General features: G+C 40.9%; 2 protein-coding genes across 4 annotated transcripts; both read right to left on the reverse strand.

The window, feature by feature from the left end:
- Nucleotides 1-304: 304 nt before the first annotated feature.
- hic2 (hypermethylated in cancer 2) lies at nucleotides 305-15,112 on the reverse strand. 3 transcript variants are annotated; one of them, XM_023958933.2, is made up of 2 exons: nucleotides 15,006-15,112; nucleotides 305-3,906 (listed from the first exon to the last, which is right to left on the reverse strand). In XM_023958933.2, exon 2 carries the CDS (start codon nucleotides 3,850-3,852, stop codon nucleotides 2,098-2,100), a length of 1,755 nt encoding a protein of 584 aa, XP_023814701.1. In that variant the 5' UTR covers nucleotides 3,853-3,906; nucleotides 15,006-15,112; the 3' UTR covers nucleotides 305-2,097. The 3 variants fall into 3 exon arrangements, with proteins under 3 accessions (XP_023814701.1, XP_004072207.1, XP_023814700.1); XM_004072159.5 differs by having other exon boundaries at nucleotides 14,791-15,093; XM_023958932.2 differs by lacking the exon at nucleotides 15,006-15,112 and adding an exon at nucleotides 4,817-4,963.
- Nucleotides 15,113-16,006: 894 nt separating this feature from the next.
- Nucleotides 16,007-17,322, reverse strand: LOC105354715 (uncharacterized). Its single transcript, XM_011479050.4, has 2 exons — nucleotides 16,377-17,322; nucleotides 16,007-16,276 (listed from the first exon to the last, which is right to left on the reverse strand). Exons 1-2 carry the CDS (start codon nucleotides 17,237-17,239, stop codon nucleotides 16,228-16,230), a joined length of 912 nt encoding a protein of 303 aa, XP_011477352.2. The 5' UTR covers nucleotides 17,240-17,322; the 3' UTR covers nucleotides 16,007-16,227.
- Between the last annotated feature and the right edge of the window lie 4,445 nt (nucleotides 17,323-21,767).

Consider the following 21,767-nt stretch of genomic DNA (forward strand, 5'->3'; position numbering starts at 1 on the left):
ACAGTGTGACTGTTAAGACTGAATACACTGGACAGAAATCAGAGGGGTCATTCCCAACTTGTGGTTGCTTACGATGAGGTACAGCTTAAAACAGTTTTTAAATAACAATATTAAAAAAAAAGAAAATATGTGAAACAACGGAATATATTCAAAAGGATCTTGTAGGAGACCAACATGTTGTCTGGCTGTCCAGTGCATCTCTGCTTCTCCCTTCTTATTACAAGTTTTCACAAATCTGGCTCAAAAGGGAAAAAAAAAACCTACAGGCATCTTGAACTTCACATTAAAAAAAATTATGATTATATTTTCTCTTTTTTTTGGTCTGAACTGAACATAAAATGTTGTCAAGTCCTGTTTTTAAAAATCAGGAAATATAAAGTGATAAGGACTCTGGATACAAACATAAAGAAGTAAGAAAAACATGCTCAAGGAACATGTGTTTGCACTTCACCAGTTTTAAGTGGTAAAGTTTACATTATAACCGCCCACCAATCAGCACAAGCTTTCCTTGCAAAGCACAAAACCACTTTTCGGTCTTGGAAGTCATTGGCCAAAACTCCCTCAAGAAAGTGGATTTCTTTGCTTGCATTTAGTATATAATTCATAATTTGTTTTGTACAGCAAAAGAAAAGAGAAATAATTTAGTATGCTATATATCTTAAGTACATCTTTTTAAAAACTTTGGTTATGAACTTGTCCAGCAATGCTTGTTTGTTAGCTCTGTTCTCAACATTCATAAGATCTTTGGAACACTATAAATCTAAACTAACAAACTACCCACTATTTGCTCCTGGCAGGATGCTACAGTACGTGAAGTGGGGCCACAGTACCCAGGACCCCTCGAAAGCTATTTCTGACAAGTACAACAGCTAAAAACAATATTAAGGTGTTAAATCTATGAGCATCAAAAACCTGTGTTGAGAGATGGGCAGGTTAAAGCATAAGGTGTAAAGTTACCATAATCTACACTTTTTACAATTAATTACATAGAAACTTTGAACTAATCAACAGAATTCATAAGAGTAATCAGAGGTAGCGAGGTCACGAGCCTATGTAAATAGACTTCTCTTTTTTTTTCCAAGGGGAGGAAAGCTATACAGAAAAAAATAAAAAATAAACGTACCCACTCAACATTTTATCCAGTCTAAATCATCTCCTCTTAACCCCCATTAAACCAAACCAGCTTCCCTCCCCCCATCACAAGAAAAATCCCAGAAACTTCCAGTTTAGACATTCACTGAAAACATGACAAGCTCTTGAGGTAAAACTAGTACCTCAAAAGGGTTCATCTTTGCAGCCAGGGTTCATTCCTGGGGGGCGCCAACAGGCGAAACCATAAAAAAAATCCCCTCTACATCAACTCAAACAACAGTAAAGGGTTTTGGGTATTTGCCATTTGTTAAAACAAACGTGTCTTTCCATGAGAACCCTTTTTTTTTTTTTACAAATAAGTTTTTAATTAAAGCATGGAGATGGTCCCAAACTCAGGTACCCCTCTTCTTCCAAACAGATATTGACCACCAACTAAACAATGGATATAAAGCTGTCAAGGTTTAAAAAGAGAAACAAAAAGCTTAATTATTGCCAGCGCTGTTTGGTTTGTGGTTTTTGGTCAAAATAGCTCTGGTGTACAGGTGGGAGTCAATCTGTTTGAGGACCAAATGGAAAAACAAAAAGAACAAAAAGTGAAAGGCTGCTGAGGGGTATGAGGTAAAGTAGGGGGGGGAGGGTTACATATCAGTACCCACATTCACATTTAACAGACCAGAAGTCATGCCACTCCACCATGGCTTTGTGACTTTGGAGAGAGACGACGTTGAATCGTCCCACGAGAACTCCTGAGAGGCGAGCAGACGTCATTTAACAGAAATGATGACTTCATCCTTGCATTATAACAAGATCTCACCATCAACAAGAGAGCACTGTGACCAGTGGCTACATCATTCACTCAGCCAGGGCGTCCTAAACTGGAATTAATATGTAGAACTATGCATGTCTGCCTGTGAATGTGTGCATTTCTTTGTTTTTGAGATGGAAAAAGGTAGAGAAATGTTTCCTTTGTTTTCTATTCCCAGAGTTCTTTGGCTTTATGCATTTCTAAGAGGGTGAGGTGTGCATTCTCAGGTGACTGATGAGGTTGCGCTGCTGGGTAAACTTCCCACCACATAGCTGGCATTCATACGGCTTCTCCCCAGAGTGAACGCGCATGTGCTCCGTCAGGCGGTACTGGCGTGTGAAGCGCATGCCACACTCCTCGCATGCGAAGGGCTTGAGGCCTAGGTGACTGCGCATGTGGCGTGTCATGGTTCCCCTCTGAGTGAACATTTTTCCGCAGATGTTGCAGGGGAAGGGCCTGGTTAGCCAGTGGCTTTTTTCATGTTGCCTCAGCGTTGCAGGGTCTTTATAGCTTTTGCTGCAGACTGTACACTTGAATGGACGAGTTTCAGAGCCAAAGCTGGAGGGACCAACAGGTGCGGAGAGGTCCTCTGCTTCCTCCTCATCTTCCTCTTTCACAAAGGTTCCCCCTTCTTCTTTGATATATAGCTCATCCTCTGTGTGCGTCTCCACATGAGCATTTAGCTGCTCTGAACTGGGAAAGCCCTTACCACAGGGAATGCACACATAGAGGTTGTCCCCGAATGCTGGCTCAAAGCCTTCTTGTCGATACACATAGTTTGCGCTTTGGTGTCCCCCTCCTGCTCCTCCTCTGCCTCCTGCACTCTCTCCATCACTTTGTCCACTTTCTTCACTGTGGTCCTGGCCATTCTCTCCCACTTCTTCATCATCTTTACACTGGAAGGATTGGTCTGTAGTAAAGCTGCTACCGTTCCCTCCTCCAATGGTGGAGGACCGGCCGTCTTTAGGACCTACAATCACCCCATTGACAAGGGGCCGGTCGTGATCTTCAGATTTCAACCCTGATACTTCCTTCTTAGGCCATTCATTCTTGCGGGCACCCTGCCTTGTTTTTTTGCTGGGCGGTGGGCCATCAGATTGGTTTAGAGGCTCCTCTGAGGTTTTAGAGGAGGAATGGTCCATGTTCTCTGAGGTGCATGTGTCTACACCTGGTAGGGTGGTTGAGGAGTCATCCAGTGAGGCACTGTTGGTTGTGGACACTGAGGCAGATTGAGGGGATTCTTGGGAGTTGCTATGAGGGCTGAGGGCATCAGTAGCTGTTCCTGCAGAGTGAGGGCTCTTCTTGGAAAGGTCTAGTCCAAGATCTGGCTCTCCAGCACTTGCTCCACTGCTAAGATTACCATTACTGCTGCCATTGCCCCCATTTTTTCCAGAATTCCCAACAAACATCTCATCATCTGAGAGCTTGTCCCGAAGGCCTTCATCTGGCTGCTGCTGGTCGGCATCCGAAGGCGTTGAGGGATAGTGGTTATTTGGGCCAGCAGGGGTAGAAGAGGAAAGGCGTTGGTTATTGAGGCGTAAGCGGCTAATAGGACCTGGAGTGGAGGGCTTTCCTGGCAAAGGTTTTCCACCACTACGCTTAAGCTTCTTCCTGCACAGAGCTGCAAGATCATGGAGCTGGAGGTAGCTGGCTGCAGTCAAGAGGGCACTGAAATTCTGATCACTACTCTGGTCTGATGAGGACAGGAGTTTTCCAGTGTAGATAAAGTCCAGAACTTGCCTAAATACAGAGGGATTGACCATCTCTGTGTCAAGGTTAATGAGGTTATCGTGGAGGACCAGAGATTTGAAGTAGATGCTGCTTGCCGCCAAGATGTTCTTGTGGGCACGGAAGAGTGCATTCTCCACCACAATGATAACATCACACAGGAAGCCCTTGGCTCTCTGCTGGTTGAGTTGCAGCAGCAGTTGTTTGGCATGGTTTGGCAGTTCCATTTCCTCCTTCCTTCTTGCCTTCTCTCTCTCTTCCTGCACAAGCACCACCTAAAGCTGAAAAGGATAAAGAAAAACTGGTTAGCTGGGAAAGGCACCAATGCAATTTTTTTCTGTCATACAACATGTTAGCCCTCCAAACAAACAATTAGAGCTTTGAGATGTGATCTGATAAAGATTTGAAAATTATTTCAACTTTGTAGTGTGTTTTTTTGCAGCGTCAAAACAGGAGGTTGAGTCTAAAGACAAACTAAGCTTAGATTGTTCAAAAAAAATGTTAGTTCTTGTACTAGATTGGTTTTGTTTTAAAGTGCCACTCCAATAACCTTTTGATTTATTGTAAAAAATGTTCCTAGGGTCTTTTAATTAAAATTATGCAATTTTAAGGCAAAGTTTAAAAAAAACGGTGTTGTTTTTTAGGACAGTTTCATCAGGGCCGCAGGAATTAGTCCCTTTAGAGTTGAGGGTGAGATTGTTTGTGAGAAGTAAGCCTACATTCTTTTCCCATAATCCCTTACATCTCTCTACTTACAGCTAATCAAAACCCCAACCTAACATTACAAGTGGATGCATCAGAATGGAGCGAAGTTCTAATGTAGACGACAACAACAACCTTTTTAATTCAGCATTTTTTGTCTGCTTCTGATCAACCACAATTTGAATAAACAAATGTTCAAAAAAGGCTGTTATGATCATTATTTTCTGAATACATGTCCTCCTTTGTGAGAAAAATGCTACAATAACATGCTAAAAACACACACAAAAAAAACATTTTCATTGGAGTGGGTATTTAAAGTTTTTGGCAATACTGATTAGCATCACAGGGGTTTAAAGTAAGCTAATTAATTTTACATCAATTCTAGCTGATCCAACTTTTCAACCATTTTTCAATACAATCGGATGATAGTACAGAAACTGGATCCCAGCCCCCCTCTCATCTTCCTGTTGAAACAAATTGCAACCTTACATGGGTCAAGTTCTGGTTGTGTTCATTGCTCCTGTTCTGGCACAAAAGCCACAGAGGTGGAAAGGAAGCACGGATAGTGTAACTCCTTTTCTTATGTGCCTCTTCTGGCTTTCTCATCCCATCTTCACCACAGTAACTTTAGTTTCAGTGGGGTGCCCGCCTTGGAAAGGTGGCTACTCAAGTCTGCATTAGGTCATGGTAATGTCAGACCAGCCCCATTGTCTAAGGGTGGGGGGTCGGTGGCAAAGCAGGGCTGGGGGAGGGATTACATGACACCTGAGCAGGTAAAACTACACAGGGCCACGAACAGAAGGAGGGGGAGGGTGTGGCCGCCCTTGTCTTTGAGCCAAAGAGGTGCTTATTTATGGAGATAGGACAGGAGAGCATCATTCACCAATAAGCGTCTACATTCCACACATCTGTTTTTCCTGTCTGACCCAAATACAGTCCAGGTTACAGACTTAAGAGGAACAGACTTGATGTTTAGCTGTAAAAGTATTGGGTATTAAAAACCTTCAGCAGATGCTTAACAAAAATGCTTTTATTCAATCTATTAAATATATCAAAATCTGCATTTTTTTCCACTTTGCCAGTCGAGAATTGACAGTATCTGAACCGCTAGAGTGATGAAGGCACATGGCTTAAAATCAAAGATGTACTATATTACATTCTGCTATACTAGGGAAAGTCTAAGGGCTTAGAGGTAAACATCAAATGTACATCTGACAAAAACCCCTGTCAAAACTCTCTCATTAAAAAAAGTACAGATCAATAATTGGTTACATTTTATCTGCAGAGATGTTAAAATAAAAGGAAATTGACAAGTTTACTTCTTGAGAAGACCCACAATTTTTAAGGTCATTGTTATTATGGGAGTTGACCAAAATAGACACAACATCCTGTCTACACATACCGGTAATACAAAAGTAAGTGTGATAATGGTATCAAGCTAGCTTTGTTTCATTTGATGGCACACCATTCAGACTGTTCACCATGTTTAGAAGATCATTTTTCTATGGTGATCATCCAAATGGGTCAAATCACAAAGATCCAGGAGTGGAAAGCAGGAAACATAGAATTGGGTCATATAAATTATATGAGCACAGGTATAAAGACGCAAACTGTTTACAAAAACATTTACATTAACATTGATAAAACTGATAATGGGAATGATAGAAATTTGAGCTGGGGTGCAGTTAGGCTGGTGTGACAAGTAAGACCTTTTTTTTCGCAAGTTGGACTGTGAGAACAGACGTCTGCAGTTCTTGTTCCTTACACATCCAGGAGCCAAATTTGTCTACAGTACAGTACAGCAACTATGATATCGATTGGTCAAACATTTTATGTCAGTGGAGCTTTTGCAGAAAGCAGAGTCATGTGAGGCTGCATACACACAAGGACACAAGAGAGAGGATTTCACCCAACCAAGAAAGATCTGTTCCACTCTGTGTTTTGTTACAAGTTGCTTTTAGTATTGATGGTATTACTATGAGAGACCTTTAAAAGGATTTTAGAAGAGTCTTGGGGTTTCTCATGAAAAATAAAATATCCTGACCAGAAAAACCACTGGTTACGGAAAAACAGATGTTTTGCTTCTAGAAGAGCTTGAACTGGGCTTAATGCTTTGTCACATGCGACCGCTACAAATGAAAAGTCAATGTGAACATTATTGACTGAATATGAGAACTGGACAAAGCACCCCTCATGTTCCAAATAGGAAATACCTGCCGGCTCCAAGAAGCCAAAATCCCATAGACTTCTACTGAGAACTAAACAGCTTTTACTCAGTCATTCTGTTTGTAAGAATAACCATTCTTGCTCTGATATCTTTTAACAAGTCAATGGAAATTCATTTTTTCATATATTTTTTTAAGTCAAAAGTTTTTCAAGTTATAAACTGACCAATCAGAAGCCTAAATAAAAGTATGTTGCATCCGCTGGACCCCACCTCCAATGTTTAACAGATTCTCTTTAGGTTGCTTTGAGTGGAGGGAATGTGGACTTTAAACATGTTCACTCCTGATTTGGCGACAGTTGCCATAGAAACGTTGATTCAGACCACTCGGACCAATCGCTGTCGTCCGGCTCCAACATGGCGACTGAATTGGCTTTATTTTGCTGAAGCCAGAAGTAAGGCATTTTCTATGGGTGACGTCACAGATGCTCAGTCCAGTTCTTTCTTATAAAGTCAATAAAACTTCAGCGTTCAAAACTCTAGCGTTCATGCATTGCTAAGAAAGTTTTTAAGGTTTCAGGCCAGCTGAACCAATTATGAACTTGTAGTGATGTATGGGAAGTGTCCTTTTTCAAAACATGGAAGTGCCAACCGTTCATACATCATTTATGAAATAAAAATATATAGTTGCAGTTTGTGCCCAGCCAGAATTACATGAAACCAAGTCCTTCATTCATGGAAATAGAGAAATGAAAGAAAAAGTGGTGCAAGATTTGCGACATTTTGCACCAAGCCTTCTTCAACTGTAAGTAGATGCGCTAGTATCAGGTAGCAACAGATAGATATGCGAGAACACCAGGTGCTAAAAGCGCGTTCAAAAACCTTTGTTCAGCGTGTTTCTGAACATGCTACACATGCCTGGTGTGAACATAGCTCAACATAGAGGAAGCCACACTGTTGAATACTGAGGAAACCCATTTGATACCAATGGGACAGCAAGCAAACCTGCTCTCAGACAAAAATGTTTCTCCTAATAAGTAGTTTTAACCTCAACATTGAAATGACCAGGGGTGTCGCTGTCTAAGTGGTTGATACGATCAGCTGAAGTGGTCGTTGCGTGCAGGTCCACGCCTGGGCTTGTCTCCTTTGCTTTGACACTTCTCATGATCTTCTTACCCCTCCCCCCGTCTTTCCTCTGCATATCTACCTCTGTCTTTTATCTAACTAGCCTCCCTCTGATCTACAACCACGTCCCATGAACAGCCCACTGTGCCCAGTGTCATTCACCATGAACCTTCCTGGAATACATAACCCTGTTAATCAGAGAGCGCTAAAAGGGGTTCACAGCACTAAGCCCAGCACAGGAGGTAATGGAGAAGAGAGCTGAAGGGAAAAAAAGAAGGCCTCTGCCACCATGCCAGCCAGGAAGCCATATATCATTCTTTCTTACCATACACACCTCTGCATGCTTTATGGGGGGATTCTAGAGGCTTTTCCAACAGACCGACATAAAAAGGGGGCTGAGCTCCGAGTAGAGAGGCCAATTCAGGAGGAAAAAAAAAAAAAAAGAAAAAAAAAGCCTTACCCCACCCCCTCCTCTTCTCATCCCTCGTTCTCCCCTTCCTTCACCCACCCATCACCCACACAGCTACACTCACCACTCGGCCCCTTCACTGCTGCGCTGCGCCGGCTAGATTCCAGGGAGTTGCTAATGGATTACGGCTGATCTGTATGCAGCAAGGATGCGACCTCCTAATGATGCTACCCAGAAAAAGTGGCACTTCACTACAGGGGGCAGGTAGCTTTCTCTCCAGGTGCCTGGTACTGGATGGATAATCTAGACATTTTTCTACATCTTACTCAGCTTTATTGAATAAAAACTCTCAATGTAAAACTTAAGGTGAGCAACAATCCGAGATAGGAAAGAGACGTTTATTGAATTCCTCAGTGACCACTTTATGTAAACTACGGTATTTTGTATACAAAATGGAGAGTAGAAGCAGGGACTGTGTTTTATATATGGTTGACATTGGATTTAGGAGATGGCACGATTACTAAAAACAAAAGTTACCTCGACTTATTTTCACACCAGGCTCGGAAATGCTCGTTCAACCAACCACTTCCAAAAAAACGTCTATGTAAAAGCACACATATACCTATTTCGGTTTATAAATTCTCACGTTGGGCTGCACGGTGGCGCAGTGGTTAGCGCTCTTGCCTCAAAGCAAGAAGGCCCATGGTTCAAGTCCCAGCTGGGGGACATGAAAAATCAACATCAATGGGGGACTTTTCTGTGTGGAGCTTGCATATTCTTCCCGTGTATGCGTGGGTTCTCTTCGGGGTCTCCGGCTTCCTCCCACCGTCCAAAAACATGCTTTATAGGTTAATTGGTAACTCTAAATTGTCCCTAGGTGTGAGTGTGAGAGTGAATGGATGTGTGATTGTGGACATTCTACCCTGCGACAGACTGGCAAACTGTCCAGGGCATTCCCTGCCTTCGCCCACAAGTGGCCGGGATAGGCTCCGGTAGCCCCATGACCCAAAAAGGGAATAAACCAGATAGAAAATGAATGAAGGAAATTCTCACGTTCATGTGCCGCAACGCAACTTTCTAAGTACGTTTGTGAGCTCCATGTACAAAACGCAGAAAAATTGACCATGGGCTGAAAGTCAGATGGACTTTGAACTATCAGGGACTCGGCTTTGGTAGTGACGTATGGATAGCGTCCATAAACAATCAGAATCTGAATCAGCTTTAAGGGCCATGCACAGGGCATATACAAGGAATTTGGCTTTGGTGTCTTGTGCTCTCGTGCAAACCAGCACCAGGTATAAAAAGGTGTAAAGACAAAAAAGGATACATATGGAAAAAAAAGTAATATAAGATAGTATAGGAATAAATAAATCATGAAGGACAAACTAATAATTTTCGTTTGTGCCCAGCCGGTTTTACATGACACCAATCCTTACATATATTGGAATGGAGCTGTTAAAAAAAAATAGTCTGGGGCAAGATTTGCTTTGACATTTCATACCAATCCTCTCCCAACTGTGAGTACATACACTAGTATTGGTTGGCGACAGACTTGTGTGAACACCATAAGTAAAAAAAAAACATGTTCAAAACTTGCATTCAGGATGTTTTTGAACATCAAAGAAATGTACAGTCCAATAAAAAACATATAAAACACACAAAAAAATAGCCTTTGGTCTGCACAAGTGGACATTTTGTATTGTTTTAAGAAAATCTACCAAAAATATGACAGCAGCAGAGGTGAGTCAAAATGTTGCAAGATACAAATTAATATCGTAGCTGTTACAAAACCAAAGAGCTGGATGATCAGGTTTGACCTCATTCATTGGCATCAGTAAATTCCTCTCACAGACGCGATTCTGATTTAAACTTCAAGAAAGTATAAGTTACAGACTCTGTGGTCATGCAGCAAAGGTGACCGAGTGGTTGAGGGACTAATCTCCTTAACACAGGGTATGGAACCAAGAGAGAGGGCAGAGGTGAGGCAAAGTCCTCTGGCGCAATAACAAAACACACCCTACAACTGTGAAAGGTCATCTGCTTGAAGTGATAGAAAACCAGACCGAATAGAAATTTAAAAACATATTCAGGTTCCATGTCTGGGGTTTTTAACTCAATGTTTCTAAAAACAGTTGACTTTACAGAGCTGCAAGTGAACATTCCCAACCTGTACGGAAGAATTGGTGGCTGCAGACCAACCGACTTAAAAATGAGAGGCCATCACCTACAGGGGCCATAAGGGCTTGGGTGTGCATGCACTAAAAGACAGTGCACTCAGATGTATACACACAGTAAGAGGAGTATGCTGGTGGGCAGGGAAAGTGGGGGAGGGGTCGAGGGGGATGGTGCGAAGCCAGTTTGAAATACAAACACTGAGCAGCCACCTCACAGTCAAAGCAACATGGCTGACCTTGCATGGGTATGGCTGATCCATGCATGGGGCAATTTTTTTTCTTCCTTTTTTGTGTTTTTCTCATAAATAAAAGAATAAAAAGACATTCTGAAATACAATGAGGAGACTGAAGCAGACAGATGGACTCTGGCTAACAAAAATGAAAATAAAGCCATTTATTTTTTGATATTATTTACTGTACTTTTTTGGATAAAGATAATCACTGTATAGGGTTACAAAACATTTAACTACATGTGTTAACTCCTATATGGTTAATGCAATAAGAGCAAATTTGGATGCTTTTTTTTTAAACTCTCAACCTCTTTTAGGGAACCCTGGTTTCTTGTTTTCAGGATGTTTGAGAAATGGGTTACTAGAGTGCAATATCTGCATTGTTTATTTTTATTTTAAATCTACACTTTTCTAAATTAGATCTTGCGAGCTAAGCTCCTCAGGTGAGCATTAAGCCTAACCTGTGCATTTGCTTCTGGATTGACAAAGCTTAGGATAATGCATAAAAACAACTTCCGATTCTCCAAGTTTAGTAGCAGTCCAGTCCAGACAAACATAATTCTGTACAATCTCCACAAAAAGGCAGCAGGTTTGGTGCAACTTTGATGTAAAAACATTGTGATTAGCTCAAAAAAAGTCATGTTTTTCAATCAAACGTGCTTTTGTACAGGTGCATGATCACAATGCTGCATGAGGGTGTATAATTTACATTATTCATGCTGCAGACTGAAGAAAATCTCTCCAATTAAATCTAATTTTCTGTCGGGCAGTTTGGCCACATCTCCGACATTAAAAAAGTAATTTCTGCAGCACAGCTAGATTAAAATAAAAATAAAAAGCCTAGATCAATTTATCTGGGAAGAAAATGTTTCCAAGCATCCAAAATACAACAGTTCTGTCCATAAACCAAGGAAGATCTTTTTACAAAAACAAATCAATAAAGAAACAAGCGTTGATATATGCTATGAGACAACTGTCACTTTTGGTTAAACCTTGAAGAAAGAACAGGTTTGAAAAAGTTAATCAACATTTAAGTTAGAATATGAAATGGTCCTCACAGACATCAAAAGATTTCGCTTATAGCCAAATAAAGTCACAAGAAGCATGACAAAAAAATAAATATATATATTAAATCTGGTGACTGAATTCACTCTACCCAATTTAATTTTAAAAAATGAATGGAAAGTTATATTTTGGAAGAAGGAAAAAAAACACACTGAAAAGTAAATTTAATAAACATGATAGGTAAAACCGGCCCAGTTAGTTCTTGGCTAAAACCTGACACCTTGATGCTGCACCCAACTTTTGTTGTGGTAGATAACACCACCCTATTTGTTCTGGCATCAGATTATTTATTCTGCGGCTAACAGAAAAATACTTCTGCAAAGTAGTAAGCTTTGTGAAGTGATAATGATAGTTATGAGCAATGTCTGTCATTTCGTGCTTTAATAGTTATCAGCAGACAAATCACTTTAGAATATAAATCAAGGGAGATCCTTTTCATATTAAAATAGAAAATTCACAGCCAAAAAATATATCATGAAGCCGAGATATCCATCTCTTAATTGCACAAGAGTTTTCACAACAGTTCTTGCTTGAAGTATAAACAAAAACTGCAAATTTCCCTTGTGTCTGAGGGGGGGAAAAAACGTAATTATGATATTACTGCTTAAAAATCTTAAAAACTTAGCATAACTATTATGAGATCGAGAAGTTACGATAGACAAAACATGGAAACCAGAAATGCTCGAGCATTTCCAAAACAAGTAGAAATTTCCTTCAGGTTTTATGTTTAAGCATGCATTTATTTGAAGAACAAGTCTTTTAAACAGAAACTTGCTGAATTTACCAGCAGTTTGGTTACTAAACATTTATGTCAACTGTAATCCAGTGTGCCCTTTTCCAGAAGTGAAGCAATCAACCGCTTTACTAACAAATAAAAGTCCGATTAGTGTGATAAGGGGTCCTCTGTTTTAAAGAATCAAGTTGATGAGATAACCTCCAGAAAACCACCAAACCCACATGACCTGGTGCATAATTGTTTGGTTAAGGACAGCAGGTCAGGTGAGCAGCCAGCCTGTGTGATCCAAGGTTTCGCACCCCCCTCCTACTCTTCCTTCAGCTTCTAAACACTGCATAACCTTCTAGCTATCTGCACTGCATTCCACATTCTTCTTCTTAAAGCACAACAACAAGCCTGCCCTGAGGTGCTTCAACCACCGAACAAACCCAGTGGCCCTCAAACAGGCGGCCCTGGGACGGCCGATCCTTGCAGCCTTGCTCAATCTGTAAGTCCTCCTGCAACATGTCAGCAGAACATATAAGCAGCCTTCTTACGGCACCGTGTTGCCCATACATGCCACAGTGAGCCACCATCACACCGCACACAGGATGCACCAACCGATCATGACGGACACGCTGAAATCACCCTACAGGACAGAAACTGCAGTCTGTATGGTGATCAATGACACTCTGCCCACAGATCAGTCGGCTTTGTCACTTTAATGGCCAGAAATAATTTGTTTGACCCTCCGTGCTGGGTCACCTACTTTTATCACAACAAAAACAAGTGGCTCTGATTGTTTACGCAATAACAACTGTTGTTGCAGATCATCTCCTTCACATCTAAAAAAAATGATCAACAGTTCCTCGTGAAGGAGTCTACTGTTAGATCAGTCTTTGTGCCTAATACAATTGCTAGCTACAAATGCAACAGTGATAGCATCAAATGCTTTAGGCAGCCCAGCCAGTAGGCCCGACCCAGCTCCAAATTAGATTAAATTGTTTTTTGGAAGCAACTCGTTCGGGCTTGAAAGCTGTTTTCAACGTGACAGCTGAAAAACACAATTCACTCATTTTGAGGCCAACAGGCAGAGCAACTGAGCAGTTCTGCTTGGGTGTGACCAGCCAAAATGACATCTTATAGTCTCCATATTACAGGCTGCAGCGAAACTCAGTGGAGAATAGGAGGTTGTAGAATCAAGTATGAGTTCTCTTTAGATGGTGTAAAGAAAGTTATTTTTTTAAAGAGGGACTTGTAAAAAGGCAAACATGTCAGATGGAGGCCTGGAGAGTCAAATAAGATTATGCAAAACCGTGCTACTCCCATGGTTTACAAACAAACCTAACTGTTGTTGGACAAATAGGAGTCTCTTTATGTCTGAAATCATGAGAGGGTAATAAATAGCTGTTTTTTTTTTTTTTTTCAAAAGTAAAAAAGATGCTAGTCCCGGTTTTAAAATTAAAGTAGAAAAAGAATCAACAAATTAAACGGACTTACAAAAAACAAACACCAGGGGAATACAAAAAAATGGCATTCCATGAGCATATTACTGCAGGGCCCTTTGGTAATTCAGCTCCATTGATCAGCTGAGCTCCTATCAAAGGGTCTCCTGAATGAAATCATCAAATGTGAAAGGCACTGATCAATCACCTCTAATGCGCCACAGTTTCAATAAAACCACGCAGTTTCGGGTCATTGTGACGTTACACCCACAACATGGGCCACGCGTGGCACCAGCTCAACTAGCAGCCACGGAAAAGCCTAAACCGAACCTTCTGTATCGATTTGATCCACGTCGGAACCGCAACTTCTTCACTGCAACTTCTTCACAGCGCAAACGCGCTGCGCCCACGTTCACGAGCCAATCCCATTAAATCATTTTTAATTGGCCCTACCTAAGACCAAGGTGGCTTAACCTACATCTAAACAATGCAGGTTGCACCACAAGGTTCGTCTGCGCCTGTCTGTGTGCCCACCACTCGCTCTGAATCCACTCCTCCGTCCAGGCTCCAGCTCGTGATTTTACGCGTAAATTGCGCATGGTTTAATAAAGTTGCGCCTAGCTCCATTTGTTGGGTTTTTTTTGTAACCAAATGGATCGCATCCATATGGAGCTTTACCCCACGTTTAAAATCACCCACGGGGGGGGGTGTAAAAACCCGAGCTCTGGATTGAATTCGTATCAAAATATTTCTGTCGCCTGGTAGTTTTTGCCAGCCTGGTAATTATCTGGCACACGCTAGTCCTGTGGGGCACCTCCGCTCCGCTCGCGACGCCAAAATAATCTCCACGACCATGCGTCTTTGCAAAACATATCGCCTTTCGTGAACCTCTAACCGGGGGGAAACTGAAGGGTTTCCTGGTTTGCCAAGCAGGCGGGTGGAGGCACAATAGGCACCAACAGAGCCCCCTTTTTTTGGCACGCCGTGGAAAAAAAGATACCACCGTGGTGACGCCGAAAATCCTTGCGGTTCTTCTTGCAGCTGATGCGTACAACGGATCCGATCAAAACAGACACAAAACCCGCACAGGCGTCAAATTACAAACAACATTAAAGAGAATTACGCGTTTGAAATACCTGTTTACATGGGTAGGATCGGTCTCAAGCGTTCTTTACCATCCTCCTGCTCATCTCACAGCCTTCGGGACGCCATGTTGCAAGCTTATGACGTTAGGCTTCCTCACCCCTGACCCACATTTGAATAGAAACCAGCCCAGAGCGCAGCAGAAAAATACAGCCCACTGTGGGAGGGTTTGGCCACTTTCTCAAACCAGGACCCCTGGCAACTTTACCTGCACGATAGCAAAACCAGGCGGGGAGGGGTTCAGTTCAGATTGCGGCTGTAGGCCCTTTTTGGTTGCAGCTCTTACTGCTGAGGGCAGGTCTACTCTGATATTACTATGAGTTTATGTTTGGGAAGTGTATATCCATTGATATAAATTCAATATATTTTTTAAAATAAGCAGATTTTTAACCTTTAAAATACAATAACGAACACCATGATAAATGCATTTATTATTATTATTATTATTATTATTATTATTATTATTATTATTATTATTATTATTATTATTATTATTATTATTATTATTATTATTATTATTAGGCTTTAATTCCATAATTTGTTCAATAAAAAAGCAAGTTGACTTTTTTTATATGTGAAACCCAATAAAAATCTAAAATATTTATCAAACTGTTCCTAAGATATACAGAGTCTGTGGTTTGTCTTTTTTTTAATAGACCCTTATTCTAATCATTTTAATCTGGCCTTAATTTTAGTGATGGCCTCATTATTTTATCTTAAGGGGGGGGGGGGGGGGGCTGTCAGAAAGGGAAAAGATGAGGGTCTAAAAGTGGGCACCAGATGTGCGGAAGAGTGGTGATATCCAGACTCCTCCTCCCACGTAAGCCCCCTCCTCATCCTCCTCCCATCCAATAAAAAAGCTGCATTCATGTTTTCATCTAATCTCTTCTAAGTTTTGAATCAAGCTGCCTTTTAACAATATCTTTTACAGTCCATTTCATATAAGGCTCGTGCAGATTAAAAAAAAACATTAGAGAGATCATCTTCTATTGTTTTGACTTTTTATGTATCTGCTTTGTAGGTGGACGTGCATGCAGAGCACCTCCAAGTGCTCTACTGACATCATGTGGCCGCAGCGTGAACTGCACCCTCGGCGGATGAGCCCAGCATCGAGTTTCTGTTGGATTTTCATCCGGAGGTCAAAGCTGCTCCGTTCATGAACACAGTTGCAAAATATCATTAAAGCATTTGAGTGAAAACAAAATAAACTCAGTTGCAGTCTTTTTAATGCAATAAAGGAACAAAATAGGCTAAATAATGTACGCATGCAATCTAAAATTAATTTGATAAAAAGGCCTATTTATTTAATTCAGAGATACATAATAATTAGCTTTTAAACCGTTTTTATGCACATTCATGTTCTTTGCCTTATTGAAATCTAAAAACAGCTCCTCAGGTCTTTGTAGATCTCCAATATGCCCTTGGCGGACTTAGGGCTGAACTGGATGTTTGGACGGACCAAGTCTTCTATGAGCTCTCCTTTCAGAAGAAAAGAGAGAGAAGGGGGAAAAAAGATCAACACACAAGCACAAAAAAATAAAAGTGTTGTAAATTAAATCATGCAACGTTTGTGCGTCACCTCCTCTGGCAGCAGGCCCTGCACACAGTGGAGTAGAGCGAGGCTCTGAGCGCGCTGCAGCCTCTGATGTACAGGATGGGGGTCACAGCCGCGTTTACTCGGGGTAGAATGCGGATGGGATCTGTGCCGTCGTTCTTGAAGGTGTGGCACTGGCTGTTAGCAAATAAACAAACGATGGCCCAACATAATAAAGGAAGCCAGGTTCCTATGAAGAACACAGCCACCACCAGAATGAGGTACACAGAGGAGCGCTTGCTGTCCTTCTCGTCGGAGGGCGCCTCTTTCCCCAGTTGGTATGTGGCTATGATAAAGAGTCTGATGTTGAAGCCTATCATTATGATCACTGCCAGGATGTTTCCAGCTAAACCACCAAAACTAGTGATTTGCCTGGCACTCAAAGTTGGAAGCAAGTTGTGCAGAGCGACGATGAAGAAAGCATAGATCCAGTAGGAGCAGATGACCATCAGGGTTCTGTTTCGGGTCATGCGCTGAAAGTATTTGAAAGGTGAGACCACTGCGTGGTACCGGTCACCCTGAGCAGCCAGGACGGCTATGAAGGAGATGCCCTGAAAGGTGGGAGCTATGTAAAACGTTCTGGAGGGGGAGTCAGAACTGTCAGTCACATCAAACACGCCAATGTAGTAATATGAAACACCTGTGCAGGTGTCACTGAGACAGGTGCTCAGCATGTACATGAAGCGGTTCTCCACGCGCAGCGCCCTGCTGAGGAGGATGGAGACAAACACGGACACGTTCAGACAGATGATCGCTGTAGCCAGGAAGATGTTGAAAAGAAACATCAACACATTGCCGAAACTCGTCAGGGGAAGCAGGAGAGACAAAACGTGGCTTTTGTTAGACATTGGATTGGTGTGCAGCGCGTGCAGCGGAGACTGGAGCAGCGCAGCTGTGTCTGCACAGCAGAGGAGGAGGTTTCTATCAGCAGACTTTATGAAGGAAACTCCTGCAGGAGCACGTGGACCAGAGTCTCTTTAATTCCCATCAGCACACCCCACAAGTTCCTGATTTCAGGAAAACAACAACAAACACGCAACTGGTTAATGACTGCAGCACCAGGAGAGCAATGGAGTTCACCATTTTTTGTGGATCTTGTAGCAGCACCTACATCACTGCCACAAGCTTTTTCGAACAGCACTACTTTTTCTGATCCTGATTCACAACAATTTGAAAAACAAAATTCTAAAAAAAGTGCATTTTAAATCTTTATTTTCTTAACATGTCCCTCCTCCTGCGAAAAATGCTCCAAGAACATGTTAAAAACACCAAAAACAGCATTTTCATTTGGCGTAGGTCTTCAATCAAGCCCCCAATTTGTGATAATTTAAGTCATTTAAAAGAGTTTGTTGCCTTTTTTATTAGAGTTTGAGCTAAAATAGAACAGATGTCTATAATATACAATTTTGATCAGTTTAGAAGTTTACTTCTGGGATAATTTCATTTATTTCAAAGCCATTTTAAGATGAAATCAGCATCCTTGTGGACCTGCTAATCACAAAAGATAATCCTTTCAATTATTTATGCTGATAAACTGAATCTGCATCACTCATTCAAATGCATTGAAAACTTGGATTAAATCTTTCCCTCCATTTTCCTAACCTGCTTGTCTCTTTCGGGGTCACCGGAGACTGTCGGGTGAAGGCAGATTACTCCTTGGATAGGTCGACAGCTTGTCGCAGGGCCGCACAATCACTCCCACCTATTCACACCTAAAGATGATTTAGAGTAACCAAATAACCTAGCATGTTATTGGACTGTGGGAGGAAGCCAGATTGCCCAGAGAAAACCCATACATGCACAGGGAGAACATGCAAACTCCACACGGAAAATAAGACCCAGCCTTGATTTAAACTAGGGCCTTCTCACTGTGAGGTGAGAGGGCTAACCACTGCACCACAGTGCAGCCCAGTTTGGAGAAGAATCAGACTTTTTTAATTGAACTTTTTTATTTGTGGGGTCTTTTTCCTGTAGATCTTGTGCCTCAGGAACTAACTTTGTTAGAGAGGGTGGCATTACTGAACAGGACTTATTGAGAAGGGGCAGCTGTGGTGTAGAGCAACCGACCTTCCTCACCTGCCCATGTGTCGAAATGTCCTCCATTGCTCCTGGAGGCTACAAGGGATGCCACAATTCTCAGTTAAAAACCAAAATTAAAAACTAGGTTTTACACCACTGAAAGAAATCATGGGGAAAGTGAGTTGTTGTAGCACCTTAAACATTCGTTTGCATATATAAAAATGTCATTTAATTAATATTGTTTTATTACACCAGGCTTGCTATAAGGTTTTTCTATATTGTTTTTTGCTTATTAGGACATAAAAAAAAAAGATTTTCCAGAATTTTTAATTTGATTTGTTGTTGTTTTTTTTAATACATAAAATGACTAGACTAAAAAATCATGTTGGACAAATGTAGGACTTAAATAATAAAGAGAAGTTGATGAGTACTATTTTTTCAAATCAGGAACATTACCATTCAAAAGAAGAAGAAACAAAAAATGAATGTAATGACTTTGACATTGGATAAAACTGCTGGTATTCCTTTTCATCAGGCTCTTCCAAAACCCTCAGCAGGTCTAAAATGCTGCAGCCAGTGCTCAGGTAGGAAATGCAAACGAGAGCCTTTGTTTATAAGTCAAACTTATTTTCATTGGTGATGCATTTAAATTTACTATGTAAAAGAATTTGACCCAGAACTTCAACCAAAGATCTCATATTTGGGTATTTTCCAAACAGAGCACTTCACTCTCAGTCTGTGGGATGACAGTTTGTTCCTGAAACTTCCCAAATTAGACTGGAAAACAGCCAGGGCTTTTCACCATCAGACTTCTCTCTCAAGGGAATGGCTTTCCATTTTAGTTCAAGAGGCAGAAGCCATCTCCATTTTTTTATTCCATAATCCATTATTCCATAAGTTTAGACAAAAACGTACGTTTATTTTTATTTTTTTAAAAATATTTTTGCTGACTCTGAGTCATTTTTCCCGTGATTTCAGATTTAGACTCCTGGACATTTTAAGGTTGTCTGGATTTACTTGGATTTTTAAACTAAAATGTGTTTTTTTAAAGAAAGACTACAGTTTTTCTCAATCGTTTTGGTGCATTTCCCTCACAACAGACTTAAAGTTCTTGCAACAGTTGCAACCTCCACAACATCTAATCATTTTGGCTAAACCTAGTGGCAGTTTAATGTTCTTTTCATCCAACAGAATATGTTTTTTGAGACAAAGACATTGATTAAGTACAAATCTCTACAAAATGATCACTTTTGACTTTTCTTGATGATGATTATTTTATTTTCATCATGCCTGTCAAAATGATCTAAACTGGTCAAGGCTGATTAGTCATTGTTTATAAAAATAATCATCATTTCGTTGCTTGTATCATTGCACACAAACGTGTTGAACACGTTGTCAAACATCCATTTTGGATATAATTTTTATTGTGTTTCCATGACAATGTCCATAAAGTTTTTTAAGGAGAACCTCATCATACACTGATGAAAAGAAGTGAGTGAACTATTAGTTGCAACCAGTGATAAGCCTGTCCTTCACAGTCTCTCACAGCTGAATTACATGGACCCATACTTTACAAGTGTATAATCCAGGAGACAGAATCTTCCTTAGGTGCCTCCATTTATCGACAAAACTGGAACATTTGGAAGGTCCGCCTCATAGAACAGGGGTGAGGATGTTTGGAGGTAGGAACCAAAACCGGGGAGGAGGAAGAAGAGGCCCAGATGCACAGATTACTGGTGACATCAAGGCAACACTTGTAGATCATGTGGTAAATCATGGCCTCACAATGGTTAAAGTATGGTCAAGTGTTGAGATCTACTGTCAGTTCCATTATTCAGACATTTTGTCGGGAGAACAGGTGATCAAACTGTAATTTACAAAGAAATATTAAAGAGTAGAGAATTACAGTACTGTAAAAATGTTGTATGTTTACTTTTTTTCTGCAAGTCAAAGGATTGCAAGACAACCCAGAAGAGATGACTCCACAGCAAGAAGAAAGCATTTGTGCAATGGTGGTTGCAGACAATGCTGTTAGACTGCAAAAAATACAAAGAGCTGTTCTAAAAAATGACAACATCTTTGAAAATATTCAATCAATATCACAGAGTTGTCTTGTTGACACAGAGTTGACAGACTGGCGAACTGTCCAGGCTGGATAGGCTCCAGCAGCCCTGTGACCCCAAAGGGATGAAACAACAGAAGATGAATGAATATCACAGAGTTCTCAGACGGAAGGAAATGTACATGCAACAACTGAACAAAGTACCAATTGAACAGAACAGTGATAGAGTGAAGGAGCTCTGTCACCGATATGTACAGGTAAAACTTGTAGGCATTCTGTAGTGTTGCTTTACTGCAAAACATGTATGTACTGCTATGCACTGGACTTCCATCACATAGCCACACACATTACTATAACTGTGTTTACAGTGCATTTTGTGCAATTATTATTATTATTATTTTGGAGGGGCAAATGCTCTTTTACTGATTTTTTTTTTCCATCTCACAACTTGTATAGTGTATCCTGGATTTGGAGGCTAGGGAACCACTGCACACATAAGGCAGTTGGTGTGGAAGAAATTACATTGGACAGAGAGCCATCACTGATGTCCCAGGCCAACAACGAGGGACTATTACAATCAACACCTGTTGAACTGTTTGGGTGCTCTTTACAGGTACATAATCCCTGATCTTGAAAGGCATGAGCCTGTTGACAACCTGACAACGTTTGTAGCAGTTTGGGATAATGTTCATGAGCTTCCACCACTCTGCTGCAGTCAGGCAGTGATTTGCAGTTTTCCATTAAAAACGTACCCTTTTAAGGCAGCCTTTAGTGCTCTGAAGTCAGTGGCATATTATTTTCTTTCATTTGTTTTTATTGCTATCTGATATGTATTTTACTGCTGACTGTTTTTGTTACGTGTTTTGGTTTTTCTTCTGTCTTCCTGTTATTGTGAAGCACTTTTGGTACCCTGAAGGCGTTGTAAAGTGCTACATAAATAAATAAAGCTTCATTTAGTCATTCATGCTGTGAACAGTTCCAAATAAACAGTGTAAAGTGCTCATTCAGTGTCTTTTTCTTTTTTTAACTGAATTCTATAGTTATCACAATGCCATGCATAGGACATAATGCTGTCTTCCCTTTACATGACATTGGGAGGCACTTCCAAAGTAAACTGTCTCAATAAAAACATGTTCAAATCTTTTCATTTGGTCGTTCAAACCAGCTGGAGTCATAAATGGTCATTTTGACAACACTGATACTTTCATTGATATCAAAACTTGCTTTTGAAGATATAACTATCCCTTTTGATTCAGGGACTTGCTTTTGGAGCATGAACAATGCATTTTGATATA

Source organism: Oryzias latipes, chromosome 9 (genome assembly GCF_053564925.1).
Source record: "Oryzias latipes strain Hd-rR chromosome 9, Olatipes_Hd-rR_3.1".
Lineage (NCBI taxonomy): Eukaryota > Metazoa > Chordata > Actinopteri > Beloniformes > Adrianichthyidae > Oryzias > Oryzias latipes.